We start from the raw sequence: 21691 nt of genomic DNA on the forward strand, positions 1-21691 counted from the left end.
CCTATTTACCAGCCTGCATCTGGTTGACGAGCCATTTCAAAATGTAGCACTTTGAGACATCAAACAAGTGGGAGTGTCCAATCAGATGTGTGACACACAGATCAACACACATCTACCAGATGATGCAGACCTCCAATCCACTCCTCCCAGCCGAGTGGACGCTCCCACACTGTGATGTCACAAAGGGATTTATTCTGAAATGGCTCAACAACATGACATCATATGGTAAAAAATGGGGATTTCATCTTCACAGTTTGAGAGCACCTTTGGACCTTTCGCCTTTTCACAGTTCCCCTCCTACTTGCTGTAGTTGGTCTAACTAGTCACCAAAGAAAGACACGCAAGAGTTGCAGCAATGGAAATATTTGACTAGATTTGTGTGTGTCTACTGTATGTAAGACCTTGTGTTGCTATTCACGCATGATAAAACGCAATTTCAAACTTCTGTGCTTACCCTGTTACATAGATTTTTGACAATAAAGTACACTTGAACTTGAACTTGAACTTGATGATAAAAAAATGTTGGGTGGGCACAAGATCAACGTAACCGATATCAAAAGTTTGAGCTCTGAGATATAAAAAGGTGCAGCCTATATAATGATCTGCTGCTGTGACCTTATGCTTGTGGTTTTAGCTGCAAAGCATCACTGCTCTTTGAGTGCTCATCCTGTGCAAGCTGTGTCAGAACTTGGTTTTAAAAGCAGATATGAACTGAACCAGAGTTCTCTAACTATATTTCATGCTTATCCTTTCATGTTTTATTTTGTTTTTAGGATATCGATTTTTTATATCATTTGACTTTATTTCCTGTGCATGTCATCCTGTCCATTTCACTCTTTTTTACTCACTTCTACGTCTCTTATTTTTCATTTGTGAAGTATAATTTTAGGCATCAAGATTTGGTAACTGCTGCACATCAACAAGATAGGCTTCACAAAATACATCACAAATTATGAACAATTTGCTGTTTATGATCCACAAAGAGCGACATCGTGAAACATAAGTAACAATCTATATACTCATAATAATAAGCATGTCTTGATTAATAACACCATTATCACCTCCTTTAGACTCATCATGAGGTGATACAAACTCCCAGGTTGATGAACTTCAGTGTCAGGTTTCTCTCACAGCAGAATACACACTCTCCTGATTCCTTTCAGTGTTCTTCTTCCCTCCTTTGGTTTTCCTGCCAGAGAACTCCAACGCTGCGTAGTTTAAGGAATCTGTCTCCCCATCCTACAACAGAGAACTGTATAACTACAAAACATCTGAGAGGATTCATAGCTGTAGAATATAAGTAGAGACCCCTTCTTTGTTGGTGAAAGTCTGGTGCATTGGTTTCCAATCGTATACCTGAGGTCTACAATATGCTGGTGTTACAATAACCAAACAATAGCCTCGCTCATTTTACCAGGTAACTTCCCCCTGAGCAGGAACGTAGTTAGATATTGCAACAAATGAGGGTAATATTATTCTTAATTTGCGATACATTGCTGTACTTTACCATTCTGATAAGTATAAGAATAGTCATATGTGTGTCCAGTCCAAGCCAATCAATAGACTAATAATATACATTTCTGCTCGATAATGATTCAATTTAAGGATCAGAATATAGCCCAAACGAACATGATAAAAAATGTTTTCTGTTCCACTCCATTTGACACAAAGTAATCATCAATGTCTACCAATGCAATATGTTCAACCGTTGTACCTGTTGTTTCTGAATCTGTGAGTCACGTGGAGCATGGAAGGAAGCACTCAGAGTTCCTAAGAATAAGAACCAAAGATTATTAACTCTCTCAATTAAAACAAAAGATACGTGTCACAAAACTGAACATGTCTGTAAAAACACAATGTCTTGAATAATACGAATAAACCCTGAAGAATGTACTGTACCTTTGCGATGATCACAAACATACTTTTTATTTCTGGTTAGAAAGAGGATTGTAATCACAGCCAGACAACAAGCCAAAAGTATTCCGAGCACCATGGTAACAAGATGCCGGTTGGGTTCTAGAATAAGATAATCAACATTTGGTCATCATAAAGCTTTCTGTAAAAATAAATTCAGATAATTTCCACTGCATAGGCCTCTTGAGTCATAAAACGTACAGCCACAACAGCCTTTTATCGTAGATCTATATGGAGTTACATTTTTTGCATGATACTTTTGTATAGTTTTTGTACTTTCTGCGTCATTCTGCAGATGAAAAATAGAACACACTGCGCTGCTAGGCTATAATGTGCACTGGCTTTTAATTCCTCTTCTGAAACTATGCTTGAAATGTTAAAAAATAATCCCAGAGATTTAAGATTATAACTAAACTGAGATTATTTTTGCATAGAGATTAAAAAATGTACTTAAATGAAAATAATTGTTCATTGACTCATTCACTACGTAGAAAACAACACAATATATTGACCTGTTATCTCCAGTTTAATTCCATTTCCAAACACAACTTCCCCACATGCTGCCAGGGCACAGTAGTAGGTCCCAGCATCAGAGGAGTCTACATTGTTCTTGGGGAGAGTGTAGACACAGCTCTGTGGAGCAGACGGAGGCCCAGAACTATTCTGACATTCACCTCTCCTGTTTCCATTCATGTAAATGGCAGCTGAGTGAGATGGTCCTGATCCAGATCTGAACCAGTACACACTGGGTTCCCCTCTGCACTGGCTACTGTGGTCCGTCCTCTGGGAGGTAATAGAGCACTCGAGAGACACAGGGTCTCCCAGCTGAGCTGATGCCGACACAGGCTGTTGGACCACAGTCTGGGAGACAAACCTATGATTGTCATCTAAACAGATGACAATTAGGTAATATATTTAACATCAAAAGGCTCTTAAAATGCTTGTCATAATATTGTTTATGAACTGTGAACGGGATTTATCTTACCTTTGATGGACAGAAAGGTGCCATTATTCCAATAAGCACGTGTGTATTGTTGACAGAAATAGTTTGCTTCATCACCTTTAGTTACGTTCTGAATGATCAGATTAAAGACACAAGCACCTTCTACCTCTGTCAATGTTAAATTAATGTGAGGCTTCATTGTAGCTACTTGAAACACTTTCGAAGCAACCATTTCGGGATAACATCCAAGACATTGCTTGTACCAGTATAAATTACTGCAATCCATTTGCTGAGCTTCACAATGAAGGGTAACAGTATCCCCAAGTCCTGCTGATTCCATGGAGACCAAACGAGGACTCTCTTGGGCCTGAATCAACACTAAAAAAATGAATACATTTTAACAATTGTTCTTCAAAAATTATTTTTTTTTTATTTGCTTTTGGTTTGCAAATACATTCATGAAGATTTAGACCTATAGTGCAATGCAAGTAATATTATCAACAATCAACTCTGGCAAAATTTGAATAAGTTACATATGGTGGAAAGAATTGGAATTAGAGAAGGAATTTACTTACGTGCTGTACTCAGAGTTATCATAGCAAAATACATTGTCACGTTTTGCCGCTGAAGCTGAACCAGCGCTGTTCTCGCTGTAATGAAAGATTTGAGCATAAAAGATTCCATTTACATACCGTAGACCAACTGTGATTGGCTGCAACCTAGAGACACTGAATGAAGCAAGCCAATGATCCTCCTAGTTTTCTGTGAGGTGCAGTTCATGTTAATATATTGTGACTGGTTCAGAGCTTGTGGACCCAGACAAACCATGAACTGAGCTTATTGTCATCCTCACCCTTCCAGGGTAACCACCAGCTTGGCCTGGCTCCGACCAGCTCACAGACAGGTCTCGGTGGTATGCCAGCAACCTGCATCAGGTGACTGCTCCTTCCCACCTGCCCGCTGCTGCTGTGGTCACACAAGGCGCCCCGGCGGGCGGACGGCTTTTCCCACCGGCAAAGCATTTGCCCCTGCTGCTACATTTTTGTCCTTCCTGCTTACAGTTTGCTCCATCAGCAATCGTTTGCCCCTCCTGATAACTATTTGCCCCACAAGCTGGGCTCTTTCAGGACTTTGAATCTTCGTTACACACTATAACTTTGGGGGAAGGAGGGGGTTTTGTGGACATTTTGTGTTCAATGGAACCCCTTCTCACAAAGTCGTTCGATTATTTGTGCTTATGTGCGGCAATATCGGTTTTGACCTTTTTGCTGTGTTGGCCACTGTTAGGATGAACATTTTAGAGAACATTTTATCGAATGTCCTCGTCCTTCTTAGATAGAACAAAAACTTTTGGGGGCACTTTCTTTCTTGCTATTTCATGTTCCACTTGCTTGGAAAATGAGAGAGTGTGGCCTCAAGCAGCAGATGAGCTGAAAGGGGAGGGCTGCGGCTGGCCTTGTCTTTGTTTTACACCCACCACCAAAACTTGTGAGCATAAATAGACCAGGCTGCTGGTATCAACAGGATGTGCTGCAGCGATTCTGCAGAAACCAACATTGAAATGGACATACATTTCCCATCACTGACTGAACCTAAATGGCAAAATTTGTGTGTGTGAACGGAGTATTTTCACTTGATTCACGTTGTAATATTCTTATAATTTTTTTTCAAAAGAGTAAGGTTAATTAATTCAGTACAATATTATAACAATGGTTGATTCAATTTAATTCAGAGATTTGAAATCTCTTTCATATTCGGCAGCAGGGGGCATCAGATGTAACATCAGTCCATTACAGAGAGAGACCCATCACCAATCCTTCATACACAACCACTGAAGTCTGGTCAATTGTTATGTGCATCACATGCACCCTTTGTTCATTTACTTGTTTGGATTTGTCAGTTATCTTAGCCGTGTTTGGTTCTACATATGGTCCCTATTTACCAGCCATTTCTAAGTGTGGCTCTTTGTGATATCATGTAAGTGTGAGTGTCTACTCAGATGTTTGAAAGACAGCTCAGTTATGCCGACCAGTCTCTGCCGTCCACCAGTCCACCCCCCCGGCCGAGTGGACTCTCCCATAGTGTGATGTAACGAAGGGGTACATTCTGAAATGGCTCATCAACATGAAACCTCGTAGTAAAATAGGGACCCTTCATGTTCACAGATGTGCACCAACTCTGAACCTTTTCCTCCCCCCTTATGTATGCTTACACACATGCATGAGTAAGTAACACTTTTTGTCGGAGTCGGTGGGTCCATTCTCATCTTTTTTTACTCACAATATATGATTAATGTAAGAAATATATTCAGCGGGAAATATGGTTGCAAACCAAGATAGGCAGGACAAAATACAGCATCACAAATGATGAGCAATACAATGTTTATGATCCAAACAAAGCAACATTACTTAACATTCAAAACAATATATATATATATGTATATATATATATATATATATATATATATATATATATATATATATATATATATATATATATAACGTAACAATGCCACCATTATCACCCCCTTTAGCCTCATGAGGTGACTCAACCTCCCAGGTTGATGAACTTCAGTGGCAGGTTTCTCTCACAGCAGAATACAGACTCTCCTGGATCCTTCCACTGTTCTTCATCCGTCCTCTGGTTTTCCTGCCAGAGAACTCCAACGCTGCGTAGTTTAAGGAATCTGTTTCCCCATCCTACAAAAGAGAGCTGTATTACTACCAAACATCTGGAAGGATTCACAGCTGTAGTAGATACCAAATCTTCTGGATTGAAAGTCAAAACTACAATCCAAATGGTGTATCGTAGTGTAATCATACACTGAGATCTAGAATATGCTGGTGTCTCACAATAACCAAACACTAGAATTGTATCAATCATAAAATCATAAAATCATCATCATTTTATCAAGTAGCTACAATTTATGCAGGAAGTTGGTCCGAAATATGAAATCCTTTTAAATAAATAAATCCTTGTAAATTTTAACCGTTCCGATGAGGACACAAATTGACATATAGGCCTCGGTTTTTAAATGAAAAAATGTAATTATATATTTTTCCATTAAATAAGCAAACAACATTTCTGCTCGATAATGATTTATTTGAGGAATCGAAAAATCGATTAAACGACGCTTGGTAATTCAATGTCTACCTATGCAACATGTTCAACAGATTTACCTGTTGTTCCTGATTCCCTGAGTCATGTGGAACTTGGTTGGAAGCACTCAGTGTTCCTGAGAATAAGGACCGAAGAATACACATTTTCTGATTTCAAACAAAAGATACATACAACTTTATATGTCTGTAAAAACACAATAACTCACTGAATAAATTCTGGAGAATGTACTGTACCTTCGCGATGATCACAAAGATACTTTGTTTTTCTGGTTAGAAACAGGATTATAATCACAGCCAGACAGCAAGCCAACAGTATTCCAAGCACCATGGTAACTAGACGCCAGTTGGTTTCTAGAATCAGATAATCAACATTTGATCATCAGAAAGTCTTATGTCACTTCTTTTTCTGGCAATTTCCCCTGGAATGGGCCTCTTTAATCATAAAATGTGCAGCCATAAAAATAACCATATAGAGTTCTTGTAAATCTATATGTAATTAGATTTTGTATTTGCATCATCATTTTCGATTATTGCTGTACTTTCTGAAATTTTCTATTTGTTTTTTCTGCCGGTAAAAAGCAAAGACTGAATGAAGACTGCACTGCAGGGCTTTAATGTGCACAGGCTGTTCACTTCCTCTTCTGAAATGATGGTTGCGAAAAATAATGCCAGAGATTTGTCCATTCCCTCATTCACTCCATCTAAAAAAGGCACCAATATATTAACCTGTTACTTCCAAACGGGTTCCACTTCCAAACACAACTTCCCCACATGCTGCCAGGGCACAGTAGTAGGTCCCTGCATCAGAGGTGTTTACATTGTTCTTGGGGAGAGTGTAGATACAGCTCTGTGAGGCAGACGGAGGTCCAGAACTATTCTGACATTCACCACTCCTGTTTCCATTCATGTAAATGGCAGCAGGGTGAGATGGTCCTGATCTGAACCAGTACACACTGGGTTCCCTTTGGCACTGGTTACTGTGGTCCGTCCTCTGGGAGGTAATAGAGCACTGGAGAGCCACAGGGTCTCCCAGCTGAACTGATGCCGTCACAGGCTGTTGGACCACAGTCTGGGAGACAAACCTCTGGTCATTGGGATCTATAAATCAAAATACAGCTAGAGGTTCTTGAAATGCTTCTGATGATATTGAATATGAACAATGAAAAAGATGGATCTTACCTTTGACAGACAGAAAGGTGAAATTATTCCACTTCAAACGTGAGTACGATTGACAGAAATAGTTTGCTTCATCACCTTTAGTTACGTTTGGAATGATCAGATGAAAGACACAAACACCATCTTCTCCCTCTGTCAACGTTAAGTTAATGTGGGGCTTCAAGGTTATTGATTCATACAATTTCGAAGCTACCATTTCGGGAAAACATCCAGGAGATTGCTTATACCAGTATAAAGTACTGCAAACCTCATTTTCAGATTCACAATGAAGGGTTACAGTATCTCCAAGTCCTGCTGATACCACAAAGACCAAAGGAGGACTCTCTTTGGCCTGAATCAACCCTAAATAAAAAAGAACAAATACGATTAATGACTTGTTGGTCTCGATCATTCATACTTTATTTTGAGGCTTGAAAGTTTGTGATAACACTGATAAAGAAATATACCCATTCTGCAATGCAAGTCATATTATAACCAAACACCTCTTGCTGATATAAATGAGTTATAAAATTGAAAGAAATGGAATTAGAGATGGTATTTACTTACTTGCTGTACTCAGTATTATCATTGCAAAATACATTGTCACGTTTTGGCGCTGAAGCTGAACTAGCGCTGTTCTCGCTCTAATGAAAGACTTGGACTTAAAAGACACCATTTACATACCGTAGACCTACTGTGATTGGCTGCAACATCGAGACACTGAATGAAGCAAGCCAATGATCCTCCTAGTTTTCTGTGGTTGGCAGTTGATGCTGATATTATTGTGGCTGGTGGAAACAACGGTTTGACAGGAAACCCAGAACTGAGCCATCGGTTATCAGTGTTGGACTGGGTTAAAGGTTATGAACCCCAACAAACCAATGAACTGAGCTCATTGGGGTCCTGATCCTGCCAGGGTAACCTCCAGCCATGGGCCCGGCTCCTATCAGCTCACAGCCAGGTCACGGGGGCATGCCCTCAGCCTGGGTAAGGTGCCTGCTCCATCCCACCTGACCACTGCTCCTGTGTTCTCACACGGCGCCCCAGATGTCAGAAGGCTTGCCCATCCTGCTCACCGTTTGCCTCTCCAGCTGTGGTTTGCCCCTCCGGCTAACCGTTTACCCCTCACGCTAACCGTTTACCCCTAACGCTAACGGTTTGCCCCACTAGCTTGGCTCCTTCATGACTTTGACATGTCCTTCCACACTTGAACTTCGGGGGACGGGAAGGAAATATTATGTTCGAAGTAATCTCTTGTTAGGATGTCGTTTTATTATTTGTGTCTATTTGCTGCAATACCAGATGTGACCTTTTTGATACGTTGGCCATTTAAGGATCAACATGTTAGAGGAAATAAAGATTTGTGTGTTCAAGCCCAAATTAATATTGCGTGTCCTCGTCCAGTTTAGATTAGACAACAACTTTTAGGGTCCCTCCCTTTCTTGCTATTTCTTTTACCACTGGGTTGAAAACAAAGCACAAGGACTCAAGCAGCAGATGAGCTGAGAGGTGAGGGCTGTGGTTGCCCTTGTCTCTGTTTGACAACTACCACCAAAACGCGTGAGCATTGAAGGACCAGGCTGCAGGTATCAACAGGATGTGCTGCGGCGGTTTGGCAGAAACCAATTATGAAATGGACACACATTTCCCATCACTGACTGAACCTGAACGGCGATATTTGTGAATGTCAACAGAGAAAGTTCATTTGATTAATTTGTAATATTATTTTAATTTTCTTCAAAAGAGTAAAGTTAATTGATTCAGTAATTTAACCATTGTTACAATCTTATAACAATGGTTGATTCAATTTAATTTCGAGATTTGAAATGTCTTTCACATGGGATCATATTGGGCAGCAGGGAGCATCAGATGCAACATCATTCCAATATACATCTCCAATCCTTCATACACAACCAAGGATTTTGTTACGTGCATTACATTCATGTAACAAAATCAGTTACCTTCGTAACTGATAAAGAAATAGACCTATACTGCAATTCAAGTAATAATATCACCAAACATCTCTGGCTAATTTGAATGAGTTATAAAATAGAAAGAAATTGAATTTGAGATGGTTTTTACTTACTCACAATCCTGTCAGGAGGTTGTTTTATTATTTGTGTTTATTTGCTGCAATACCAGTTGTGACCTTTTAACTATGTTGGCCACTTAAGGATTAACGTTTTATAGGAAATAAAGTTGTGTGTGTTCCAGCCTAAATCAATATTGAGTGTCCTCGTCCTGTTTAGATGCGATTAAAAACTTTTAGGGTCACTTCCTTTCTTGGTATTTCTTTTACCACTGGGTTGGAAACAAAGCTTAAGGGCTCAAGCAGCAGAGGAGCTGAGAGGCGAGGGCTGTGGTTGGCCTTGTCTCTGTTTTACACACACCAGCAAAACTCGTGAGCAGATATAGACCAGGTATCAACAGGATGTGCTGCAGAGGTTCTGCAGAAACCAATAATGAAATGGACATACTTTCCCATCACTGACTGAAACTTAACGTTGATCTGAACAGAGAATGCTCCCTTGATTAACTTGTAATATTTGTTTTCTTATTTTCAAAAAAGTTCATTATTTCATTACTTTAACAATGGTTACAATCTTATACAATGGTTTGTTACATTTCATTCAGAGATTTTAATATGTCTTTCACATGGGAAAATATTCGGCTGCAAAGAGCATCAGATGCAACGTTAGTCCCTTACAGAGACCCATCCCCAATCATTCATACACAACCACTGTTGTCTGGTTTATTGTTGCGTGCAGCGCGTTAACCCTTTGTTCAGTTACGTTATCTTAGCCGTGTTCATTCTACATAGGTTGCCTATTTACCAGCCAAGCCTAAGTGTAGCAATTTGTGACATCATGTAAGTGGGAGTGTCTATTCAGATGATTGACTGCCGGGTGGACGCTCCCGCTTTGTGATCTCACAAAGGGATTAATTCTTAATTGGCCGTTCAACACTTGTGGTAAAATAGGGACCGTTTATGTTCACGGATGTGCACCAATTCTGAACCTTTTCCTCCTTCGCTCCTCCCATCTTCTTGCTGTCATTTTTTATATTAGCCACGAAGCCCCAAATAAAGACTTAATTTGCTAAGCTCAATAGTGTAGGACATCAAACTGACTAGAGGTGTGTGTGTGTGTGTGTGTGTGTGTGTGTGTGTGTGTGTGTGTGTGTGTGTGTGTGTGTGTGTCTTTGAGCACAAGATAAACACAAATGGTATAACTGACTTTGACACAATTAAAAGGCGCGGCCTAGAGTGTCTAGCCACATGATCTGCTGTGGCTGTTATGTCTGTGGTATTAGCTGCTAACCTTCAATTACCTTGTAAGGAATGCTTATCCTGTGTTAGCTGGGTCAGTAGCGTACTGTGGTTTCAAAAGCAGAGATTTATTGAACCAGAGGACTCTAAATATGTCTATCCTGTGTGGTCAGCTTGGTCAGTAGGCCTACTGTGGTTTAAAAAGCAGAGATGTATTCAACCAAAGGACTCTAAATGTCTCTCAATATGTCCCGATCAGTTTAAGTGTGTAATCAGAGTCAGAGGGTCCACTCTCATCGTTTTTACACACTTCTCAAAGTTCATTAAATATTTTATTTTGTAAGAATAGCTTTTAGGCATCAATATATGTGTATTCTAAAAAAAGATGCAGGGCTAAGTACGGCTGCACATCAAGATAGGCTGGACCAGAGACAGCATCACAAATGATGAGCAATTCAATGTCAATGATCCAAACAAAGCAACATTAATAAACATTAGAAACAATATACAAATGCTTCTGACAATATGCTGTTCCTCCATGAATACCTCCATTAACATCTCCTTCAGCCTCAGAGGGTGACACAACCTCCCAGGTTGATGGACATCAGTGGCAGGTTTCTCTCACAGCAGAATACACACTCTCCTGAGTCCTTTCAGCGTTCTTCTTCCGTCCTCTGGTTTTCCTGCCAGAGAACTCCAACGCTGCGTAGTTTAAGGAATCTGTTTCCCCATCCTACAACAGAGAGCTGTTTTACTACCAAACATCTGGGAGGATTCACAGCTGTAGTAGATACCACATCTTCTGGATTGAAAGTCAAAACTACAATCCAAATCGTGTATCGCAGTGTAACGAAACACTGAGGTCTAGAATATGCCGGTGTCTCACAATAACCAAACACTCGAATTGTTCATTTTAGCAAGTAGCTACAATTTGTGCAGGAAGTTGGTCCGATATTGGAAAAAATTTACCAACTTTTAAACATCATCACAATACTTTTTTGTAAATCCTCATTTTAACCGTTCCGTTAAGGATACAAATTGACATAATGTGACTTCGTCTTTCAATACATTTTTTAATTATATATTTTTCCATTAAATAACCTAACAACATTTCTGCTCGATAATGATTGCTAGAAAAATCAAAAAATCTTGTAAACGAAGCGTGGTAAGTCAATGTCTACCTATGCGAAACCGATTTTAAACAGATTTACCTGTTGTTCCTGATTCCCTGAGTCATGTGGAACTTGATTGGAAGCACTCAGTGTTCCTGAGAATAAGGACATAAGAATACACATTTTCTGAATTCAAACAAAAGATACATACAACTTTGTCTGTAAAAACACAATATCTCACTGAATAAATTCTGGAGAATGTACTGTACCTTTGCGATGATCACAAACATACTTTGTGTTTCTCGTTAGAAACAGGATTATAATCACAGCCAGACAGCAAGCCAACAGTATTCCAAGCACCATGGTAACATGCCAGTTGGTTTCTAGAATCAGATAATCAACATTTGGTCATCAGAAAGTCTTGTGTCACTTATTTTCACGGCAATTTCCCCTAGAATGGGCCTCTTTAATCATAAGATGTATAGCCATGAAGCGAACCATTAAGAGTTCTTGTAAATCTATATGTAATTAGATTTTGTATTTGCATCTTACTTTTCAATTATTGTTTAACTTTCTTAATTTTTCTATTTTTTTGTTCTGCTGATATAAAGTCTGAAATGATGGTTGCGAAAAATAATGCCAGAGATTTGTCCATTCCCTCATTCACTCCATCTAAAAAAACTCAAATATATTCACGTGTTATGTCCAGCTTAGTTCCTTTTCCAAACACAACTTCCCCGCATGCTGCCAGGGCACAGTGGTAAGTCCCAGCATCAGAGGAATCTACATTGTTCTTGGGGAGAGTGTAGACACAGCTCTGTGGAGCAGACGGAGGCCCAGAACTATTCGGACATTCACCACTTCTGTTTCCATTCATGTATATGGCAGCAGGATGAGATGATCCTGATCCAGATCTGAACCAGTACACACTGGGTTCCCCTTGGCACTGGTTTCTGCGGTTTGTCCTCTGGGACGTAATAGAGCACTGGAGAGCCACAGGGTCTCCCAGCTGAACTGATGCCGTCACAGGCTGTTGGACCACAGTCTGGGAGACAAACCTGTGGTCATTGGGATCTATAAATCAAAATACAGCTATCATCTAAAGGTTCTTGAAATGCTTCTCATGATATTGAATCTGAACAATGAAAAACATGGATCTTACCTTTGACAGACAGAAATGTGAAATTATTCCACTTGTCACGCGAGTACGGTTGACAGAAATAGTTTGCTTCATCACCTTTAGTGACGTTTTGAATTATCAGATGAAAGACACAAACAACTTCTCCCTCTGTCAATGTTAAATTAATTTGGGGCTTCAAGGTAATTGATTCAAACAATTTTGAAGCGACCATTTCGGGAAGACATCCAGGAGATTGCTTGTACCAGTATAAATAATTACTATCCGTATCTCCACATTCACAATGAAGGGTTACAGTATCTCCAAGTCCTGCTGATTCCACAAAGACCAAAGGAGGACTCTCTTTGGCCTGAATCAACCCTGAATAAAATAGAACGAATAAGATCAATGAATTATTGGTCTTGAACATTCATACTTTAATTTGAGGCTTGAATGTTTGTGATAACACTGATAAAGAAACATACATATTCTGCAATCCAAGTCATATTGTAACCAAACACCTCTTGCTGATTTAAATTAGTTATACAAATAAAAGAAAAGGAATAAGAGAAGGTATTTACTTACTTGCTGTACTCAGGATTATCATTGCAAAATACATTGTCACGTTTTGGCACTGAAGCTGAACTAGCGCTGTTCTCGCTCTAATGAAAGACTTGGACTTAAAAGACACCATTTACATACCGTAGACCTACTGTGATTGGCTGCAACCTAGAGACACTGAATGAAGCAAACCAATGATCCTCCTAGTTTTCTGTGGTTGGCAGTTGATGCTGATATTATTGTGGCTGGTGGAAACAACGGTTTGACAGGAAACCCAGAAATAAGGCATTGGTTATCAGAGTGTTGGACTAGGTTAAAGAATATCGACCCTAACAAACCAATGAACTGAGGTAATTGGGGTCCTGATCCTGCCAGGGTAACCTCCAGCCATGGGCCCGGCTCCTATCAGCTCACAGCCAGGTCTCGGGGGCATGCCCTCAGCCTGGGTAAGGTGCCTGCTCCATCCCACCTGACCACTGCTCCTGTGTTATCACACGGCGCCCTGGATGTCAGTTGGCTTGATGGCCCTCCTTTTCACCGTTTGCCTCTCCAGCTGTGGTTTGCCCCTCCGGCTAACCGTTTACCCCTAACGCTAATGGTTTGCCCCACTAGTTTGGCTCCTTCATGACTTTGACATGTCCTTCCACACTTGAACTTCGGGGGACGGAGTGGGGTGGGAAGGAATCATTTTGTTCACAGTAATCCCCTGTCATGAAGTCGTTCTATTATTTGTTTTCATTTACTGCAATACCAGTTGTGACCTTTTTGATATGTTGACCACTTAAGGATTAACGTGTTATAGGAAATAAAGATGCTGTGCTTTCAAGCCCAAATTAATATTGAGTGTCCTCATCCTGTTTAGATACGACAACTACTTTTAGGGTCACTTCCTTTCCTGCTATTTATTTTAAGGGCTCAAGCAGCAGACGAGCTGAGCGGAGAGGGCTGTGGCTGGCTCTTGTTTGACACACCACCAAAACAAGCGAGCATATATAGACCTGGCTTCAGTTATCAACAGGATGTGCTGCACAGGTTCTGCAGAAACCAATAATGAAATGGACACACATTTCCCATCACTGACTGAACCTAAACGGCGTTATTTGTGCATGTGAACAGAGAATGTCCACTTGATTCACCTGTTATATTCTTATAATTGTTTTTAAAAAAGTAATGCTAATTAATTCAGTACTAACAATTTTTACAATCTTATTACAATGGTTGATTCAATTTAATTCAGAGATTTAAAGTTTCTTTCATATGGGATCACATCAGATGCAACATCAGGCCATTAGAGACCCATCACCAGTGTCGGTGGGTCAATAGAGGGCGCTAGGGTGCCGCCCCTCCGTGAAATATTCACTTGAATATATCTGCCAACTATTAAACAACTTTTATCAATACGAAATAAATCAACAAAAATACCTAGCGTCTATCGTTTAGTTGTGTGAGATACATGTCACTGCCAGCAGCCATTAAAATGCGTCTGAACGTCAATGAATTGGGCTAGGCTAGTTATTGGTCGCTAACTTTTTGCTGTCTATCAAGCAGAGACAGCTTTTCATTGGTGCAAGAAAATTCGCCCTCGGGTCGCACCAGTGTGCGCCCTAGGCCAATGGAATCGCTTTTCTTTTTTGTTATCACCACATGATTGGACAATTCAGCGGATCAATCAAATAGGCTACCTCCCTCAACAGCATTCGCGAAACACAATGACATGTAGAGAAGAGATAGAGATACTTTCCACCCTTTTCATTGGAGGATTTGGACTCCCCAAGTAATATTATACTTAAAAGGAGCAAGTAAGTTACATATTAATTTAGTCTTTCGGCCCGTAGCATATAAACAAAATGAAGCAACTGTCCCATTTTTCTAGCTGCATTTGAAGTAGACGAGACTCACAAAAAATGGACACTATACGACAGTGATCATGATTTGTCTCAATATCAGAATAACAACAATGGGTCAAATAGCAATGGCTGGTGGAATGGCCCTAAGGTAGGTCTGTATATGCAGTGTAAGCTTGTCCAGGCCCTGCACGTCAGGATGTAGGCTATGAATCTGAATGAATAGTAGGTAAATAGGTAGTGGCCATCCCCAAAATGCACCAGAATACAGAAAATCAAATCTATTAAATTCAAATGTTTATATGGGGGGGTCTGGGGGTCTGTCACCCCCAGAACCCCAGACCCCCAGACCCCCAGTCCGTCACTGTGCCCCACCAACATTTTTGATCACCAGCCGCCACTGCCCATCACCAATCCTTCATAAACAACCACTGATGTCTGATCATTTGTTACACGCAGCGCATGATGCACCCTTTGTTCATTAATGCTATCTTGGCCGTGTTTGGTTCTACATAGGGTCCCTATTTACCAGCCCTTTCTAAGTGTGGCACTTTGTGTCATCATGTAAGTTAGACTGTCTACTCAGATGTTTGACAGACAAACTTTGTTTTGCCTACCAGTCTCTGCAGTCGGTAACGGTTCATATTAAGGTCTTGTAAGCCTTTGTTAATAGGTAATAAGACGCTTATTTTATGCTTATTAACATTAATTGTTATTAAGAACATTATCTATAAGTGTTAATGATGACATAATAAACATGTTTATTGTGAGATTATAAGACTTTTATAAGCACTTATAAGAAACTTGTCACCTATTTATTGATTGCTTAATAACATAGATAATAATCTTATGAGTTTCTTGTAGTTTTTAATAAAAGCATTACAAAACCATTTATGGAGTCTTACGAACTCACCTATTATAGGCTATGTCATTGTTAAACCTTTACTAAGCTTTTTTTATGCTTATTGAGGTTAATAAATCCTTTATGAAACTGCTAATTATGCATTTTGCAGGTACGGGATCTAAAGCGGGAATAATGCTTATTAAGGTTAATGAGTCCCCACATGTTGAGCGAGTGTGATCTGTTTTGTGCCTCATACAATATGTATGTAAAGGCTTCTATTTTGAAGGTAGTTTTAAACTGGAAGTTCGTTTTATGCAAGTGGATGATGGCTTGACGCCAGGCCCGCAGGAGCAGTGCAGACTTCCGCAATCCACCAGTGATCAGCGGCCAAACCTGGTATTGCAGCTGTTTAAGCTGGCTGTGGACGGGTCCCTCGATTCAAGGGACCCAGAAGTAGAGATATCTCCGTTCACTCTAATACCAGTGGGGAACAGGAATGAGTCTCCGCAAAAAATGTCTGGATATCAATCAAGGGCTCAAAATTATCTTTATACCATGTTCTAATAAAATGTAAGTTTTCTCGTTTGAAAAAGCCACTTCAAGCGTTTTATTAGCCGTTTTATTTATTTATTTTTTGCAGGAGAAGGAGGGGTGGGCAGCAGAAAGGGGTCGTAGTGAAACAAATGTTGTTTCGGCCCGGCATCCGAGAGGGGTAAGTGTACGGCTCCGTTAACTTTGCGTGTCCGAGTTTTTTCCTTTTACTTAACACAAATGACGTTGGTGGTCTTCAGGCACTGTGTTGACTTCTTATCAGTTAAAGTCGCCGAGGGATGTGTAGACAGACCTCTCGCTTATGATGTTACAATGCTAGACAACAAGAATATTTCTGCATCCGACAAGTCATGTCCTAGGGCGTGGTTGGCTCCCAAACCTTGTAGATGCGGAAGCAAATCCCTCCTTGATGTTGCCCTGCACCATTGAGCAGTTTTCATAGGAATGAATGGGGTCAATTTTTTAATCCGCTGTCCTTTCTTTAATAGGTCCATGCTTGACGCATATGCTTGATGAAGTGATGAACATGTCGGAAGTTTAAAGTTTAAAAACAATATACATTTTCGAAAGAGCTGTTTTAAAGTCTGTTTTTGTTCTTCACCGCCTAACATTGTATTTACAGTAGGCCTATATTTATTTTTTAATTGACCTTTTATCAACCTTGATACCATATAGTACTCATTAACTGATAATAAGTGTATATTAAAGGACTTATTAACCATAATAAGCATTGTTCCCGCTTTAGATCGCCTACCTGCAAAATGCATAATTAGCAGTTTAACAAAGGATTTATTATCCTCAATAAGCATAAAAAATGCTTAGTAAAGTTTTAACAATGACATAGCCTAATAGGTAAGTTCGTAAAACTCAATAAATGGTTTTGTAATGCGTTTATTAACAACTGTAAGAAACTCATAAGCCCATTATTAATGTTATTAAGCAATAAATAAATACGTTAACAAGTTTCTTATAAGTGCTTGTAACAGTCTTATAATTTCACAATAAAGATCTTTATTATGTCATTATTAACACTTACTGATAGTCTTATCAACACAAATTAATGTTAATAAGCATATAAAAAGGTCTTATTAAATATTAACTAAGGCTTATTACAAGGACCCTAATATAAAGCGTTACCCAACAGTCCACCCCCGCTGCCGAGTGGACTCTCCCACATTGTGATGTAACGAAGACATACGATCTGAAATGGCTCATCAACATGAAACCTTGTAGTAGAATAGGGACCCTTTATGTTCACGGATTCTCACCTACTCTGAACCTTTTCCTGCCCTCCCCCTTGTATATCTTTGACTTCATGAAAAGGTGTAGCCTATATGGTGTCTAACCACATGATCTACTGCTGTGACCTTGTCTTTTTAAATTGATTGTTTAAAGCGTATTTGATCAGTGACCTTGTGTGTCAGTGTGTCAGTGTGTTCATTCACATCGTTTTCAAGCACTTCTTAAGGTGTCTTTATTTTTTTATTTTGTAAGAATACATTTTAGGCATTGATACAATTTATTCATAAAAAATGATATGCAGGACTAAATACGGCTGAACATCAAGATAGGCTGTGCGAAAGACGGCATCACCAATGATGAGCAATTCAATGTTTATGATCCAAACAAAGCACATTAGCAAACATAAAAAACAATATGCAAATGCTCCTCACAATATACAAGTCCTTAACAATACCAGCAGTTCACCTCCTTTAGCCTCATGAGGTGAGACAAACTCCCAGGTTGATGGACTTCTCTGGCACGTTTCTCTCACAGCAGAATACACACTCTCCGGGGTCGTTCCACTGTTCTTCTTCCCTCCGTTGGTTTGTTTTTCACTGAACTCCAATGCTGCGTAGTTCAAACTATCTGTTTTCCTGTCCTACAACAGAGAACTGTTCATCACTACCAAACATCTGAGAGAATTCACAGTTTACACCACATGATATGTTTTAATGGTCATCGAAAAACCATTTATGCTTGTACAATTTATTACAAAGTTGATATTTGATCTGAACATCTCTAGTCCTACTACAACTATTTAAAATTAAATAATACAATTTAGAATGTACTGCCAATCAATGTAGGAGATCTTGCACACTGAGCGCTTAAAAGCTGTTTAACGTGTCCTGATATGAGTTTTGTGTTGAATGTGCTGTAGCGTTATTATGCTCACAAACCTGTAATGTATGATTAGAATGAGGATTAGAATCACAAGCAGACAGCAAGATGACATTATCCGATGCACAAAGATCTCAAGATGATGGTTGGGATCTAGAATCACACAAACAACAATGGGGCATCATGAATCTGTTGAGATCATATTCTTTCTCTAATCTGTGCAAGTGCAATCACAGTATTGGATGTGGAAGTCAATATTTCAAATACAATCTCAAATCTCAATCTCAAATGTGCCCTAAGTATTCCATATATTCAAATGTGATTATCTTTTATGTCTTCTTTCTTCTTAATTAAATTAGCAAATAAACTCGAAGAAATAAATTAAATATATTGACCTGTTATGTCGATCTTAGTTCCACTTCCGAACACAACTTCCCCACATGCTGCCAGGGCACAGTAGTAAGTCCCAGCATCAGAGGAGTCTACATTGTTCTTGGGGAGAATGTAGACACAGCTCTGTGGAGCAGACAGAGGCCCAGAACTATTCGGACATTCACCACTCCTGTTTCCATTCAGGTAAATGGCAGCAGGGTGAGATGGTCCTGATCCAGATTTGAACCAGTACACACTGGGTTCCCTTTGGCACTGGTTACTGTGGTCCGTCCTCTGGGAGGTAATAGAGCACTGGAGAGCCACAGGGTCTCCCAGCTGAGCTGATGCTGACACAGGCTGTTGGACCACAGTCTGGGAGACAAACCTCTGGTCATTGGGATCTATAAATTAAAATACAGCTATCATCTAAAGGTTCTTGAAATGCTTCTCATGATATTGAATATGAACAATGCAAAAGCTTGATCTTACCTTTGACAGACAGAAAGGTGACATTATTCCACTTGTCACGTGAGTATGTTTGACAGAAATAGTTTGCTTCATCACCTTTAGTTACGTTTTGAATGGTCAGATGAAAGACACAAACACCTTCTTCTCCCTCTGTCAATGTTAAATTAATGAGGGGCTTCGAGGTTATTGATTCAAACATTTTCAAAGCAACCATTTCGGGAAAAAATCCAGGAGATTGCTTGTACCAGTATAAATAACTGCTAACCGTATTGCCACTTTCACAATGAAGTGTAACAGTATCTCCAAGTCCTGCTGATTCCACAAAGACCAAAGTAGGACTCTCTTGGGCCTGAATCAACCCTAAAAAAAAATAGAATTAATAAGATCTGTGAATTATTGGTCTCCAACACTACTTTATTTTACGGCTTGAAAGTTTGTAAATACACTGATAAATAATAAATAATAAATAAATAGACCTATTCTGCATGCAAGTAATATTATCAGCAAACACCTCTGGCTAAATTTGAGTTGGTTACATCAAATAGAAATAAATTTAATTTGAGAAGGAATTTACTTACGTGCAGTGCTCAGAATTATCATTGCAAAAAACATTATCACGTTTCGGCGCTGAAGCTGAACTAGCGCTGTTCTCGCTCTAATGAAAGACTTGGACTTAAAAGACACCATTTACATACCATAGACCAACTGTGATTGGCTGCAACCTAGAGACACTGAATGAAGCAAGCCAATGATCATCCTAGTTTTCTGTGGTTGGCAGTTGATGCTGATATTATTGTGGCTGTTTGACAGTTGTTTGACAGGAAACCCCGAAAAAAGCCATCGGTTATCAGAGTGTTGGACTGGGTAAAAGATTATCAACCCCAACAAACCAATGAACTCAGCTCATTGGGGTCCTGGTCCTGCCAGGGGAACCTCCAGCCATGGGCCCGGCTCCTATCAGCTCACAGCCAGGTCTCGGGGGCATGCCCTCAGCCTGGGTAAGGTGCCTGCTCCATCCCACCTGACCACCGCTCCTGTGTTCACACACGGCGCCCCAGATGTCAGAAGGATTGCCCCTCCTATTCACCGTTTGCCTCTCCAGCTGTGGTTTACCCCTCCGGCTAACCGTTTACCCCTCACGCTAATGGTTTGCCCCACTAGTTTGGCTCCTTCATGACATTGACATGTCCTTCTACGCTTGAACTTTGAGGGGAGGAAATATTTTGTTCACAGTAATCCCTTGTCTTGAAGTCGTTCTTATTATTTGCGTTTATTGGCTGCAATACCAGATGTGACCTTTTTTGATACGTTGGCCATTTAAGGATTAACATGTTAGGGGAAATAAAGACGGCGTGTGTTCAAGCTCAAATTAATATTGCGTGTCCTCGTCCAGTTTAGATTCAACAACAACTTTTAGAGTCACTTCCTTGTTTGCTATTTTTTTTTCCACTGGGTTCGAAACAAAGCACAAGGACTAGAGCAGCAGAGGAGCTGAGAGGCGAGGGCTGTGGTTGGCCTTGTCTCTGTTTGACACACACCACCAAAACGCGTGAGCATTGAAGGACCAGGCTGCGGGTATCAACAGGATGTGCTGAAGCGGTTTGGCAGAAACCAACAATGAAATGGACATACATTTCCCATCACTGACTGAACCTGAACGGCGATATTTCTGTATGTGAACAGAGAAAGTTCACTTAATTTATTTGAAATATTGTTTTAATTTTCTTCAAAAGAGAGCAGTTTACTAACGATGGACTTCACTGGCAGGTTTCTCTCACAGCAGAATACACACTCTCCTGAGTCCTTTCACTGTTCTTCTTCCCTCCTTTAGTTTTTCTGCCATTGAACTCCAACGCTGCATAGTTCAAACTATCTGTTTTTCTGTCCAACAACAGAGAACTGTGTATCACTACCAAACATCTGAGAGGATTCACAGTTGACACCAAATGATATGTTTTAATAGTCATCGAACAACCATTAATGCTTATGTAAATAGTTACAATTTGGTCACAAATGTATAAATATCTCTAGGGCCTAAAAAAAAAAATTGTTTGGTTCCGGTTTCCGACCGACCCTGTCAATTTATGTGCGACCCAAATTATTTTATGAGTTTTATAAAAAAAAAAATATATATATATATATATATATTTTTAAATGTAATTACGTTTTGGTACAGCACCTCTATAATTACGTTTTGGTTCAGCACCTCTTCATTCTGTACAAGGATGAGCGAATTTTCACAACCTACCTATCATTCGCTGCCGCTGGAAAAAATAAAAAAATAAAATAAAATAAATTCCC

At 39.8% G+C, this 21691-nt stretch overlaps 2 protein-coding genes across 6 annotated transcripts; both read right to left on the reverse strand.

The window, feature by feature from the left end:
• Positions 1-953: 953 nt before the first annotated feature.
• On the reverse strand, positions 954-3527 carry LOC115552296 (uncharacterized). Its single transcript, XM_030368240.1, has 6 exons — positions 3433-3527; positions 2900-3235; positions 2427-2801; positions 1900-2016; positions 1715-1770; positions 954-1239 (listed from the first exon to the last, which is right to left on the reverse strand). Exons 1-6 carry the CDS (start codon positions 3464-3466, stop codon positions 1117-1119), a joined length of 1041 nt encoding a protein of 346 aa, XP_030224100.1. The 5' UTR covers positions 3467-3527; the 3' UTR covers positions 954-1116.
• Positions 3528-5344: 1817 nt separating this feature from the next.
• On the reverse strand, positions 5345-20080 carry LOC115552295 (uncharacterized). 5 transcript variants are annotated; one of them, XM_030368235.1, is made up of 6 exons: positions 19969-20069; positions 19412-19750; positions 12208-12585; positions 11781-11894; positions 6037-6092; positions 5345-5556 (listed from the first exon to the last, which is right to left on the reverse strand). In XM_030368235.1, the coding sequence occupies exons 1-6, from the start codon at positions 20000-20002 to the stop codon at positions 5428-5430; spliced, it is 1050 nt and encodes a 349-aa protein (XP_030224095.1). In that variant the 5' UTR covers positions 20003-20069; the 3' UTR covers positions 5345-5427. The 5 variants fall into 5 exon arrangements, with proteins under 5 accessions (XP_030224095.1, XP_030224098.1, XP_030224097.1 ...); XM_030368238.1 differs by lacking the exons at positions 11781-11894; positions 12208-12585; positions 19412-19750; positions 19969-20069 and adding exons at positions 6211-6327; positions 6703-7074; positions 12674-13009; positions 13214-13343; XM_030368237.1 differs by lacking the exons at positions 11781-11894; positions 12208-12585; positions 19412-19750; positions 19969-20069 and adding exons at positions 6211-6327; positions 6703-7074; positions 7156-7494; positions 7699-7965.
• Positions 20081-21691: the final 1611 nt, after the last annotated feature.

Source organism: Gadus morhua, chromosome 10, assembly GCF_902167405.1.
Source record: "Gadus morhua chromosome 10, gadMor3.0, whole genome shotgun sequence".
NCBI lineage: Eukaryota > Metazoa > Chordata > Actinopteri > Gadiformes > Gadidae > Gadus > Gadus morhua.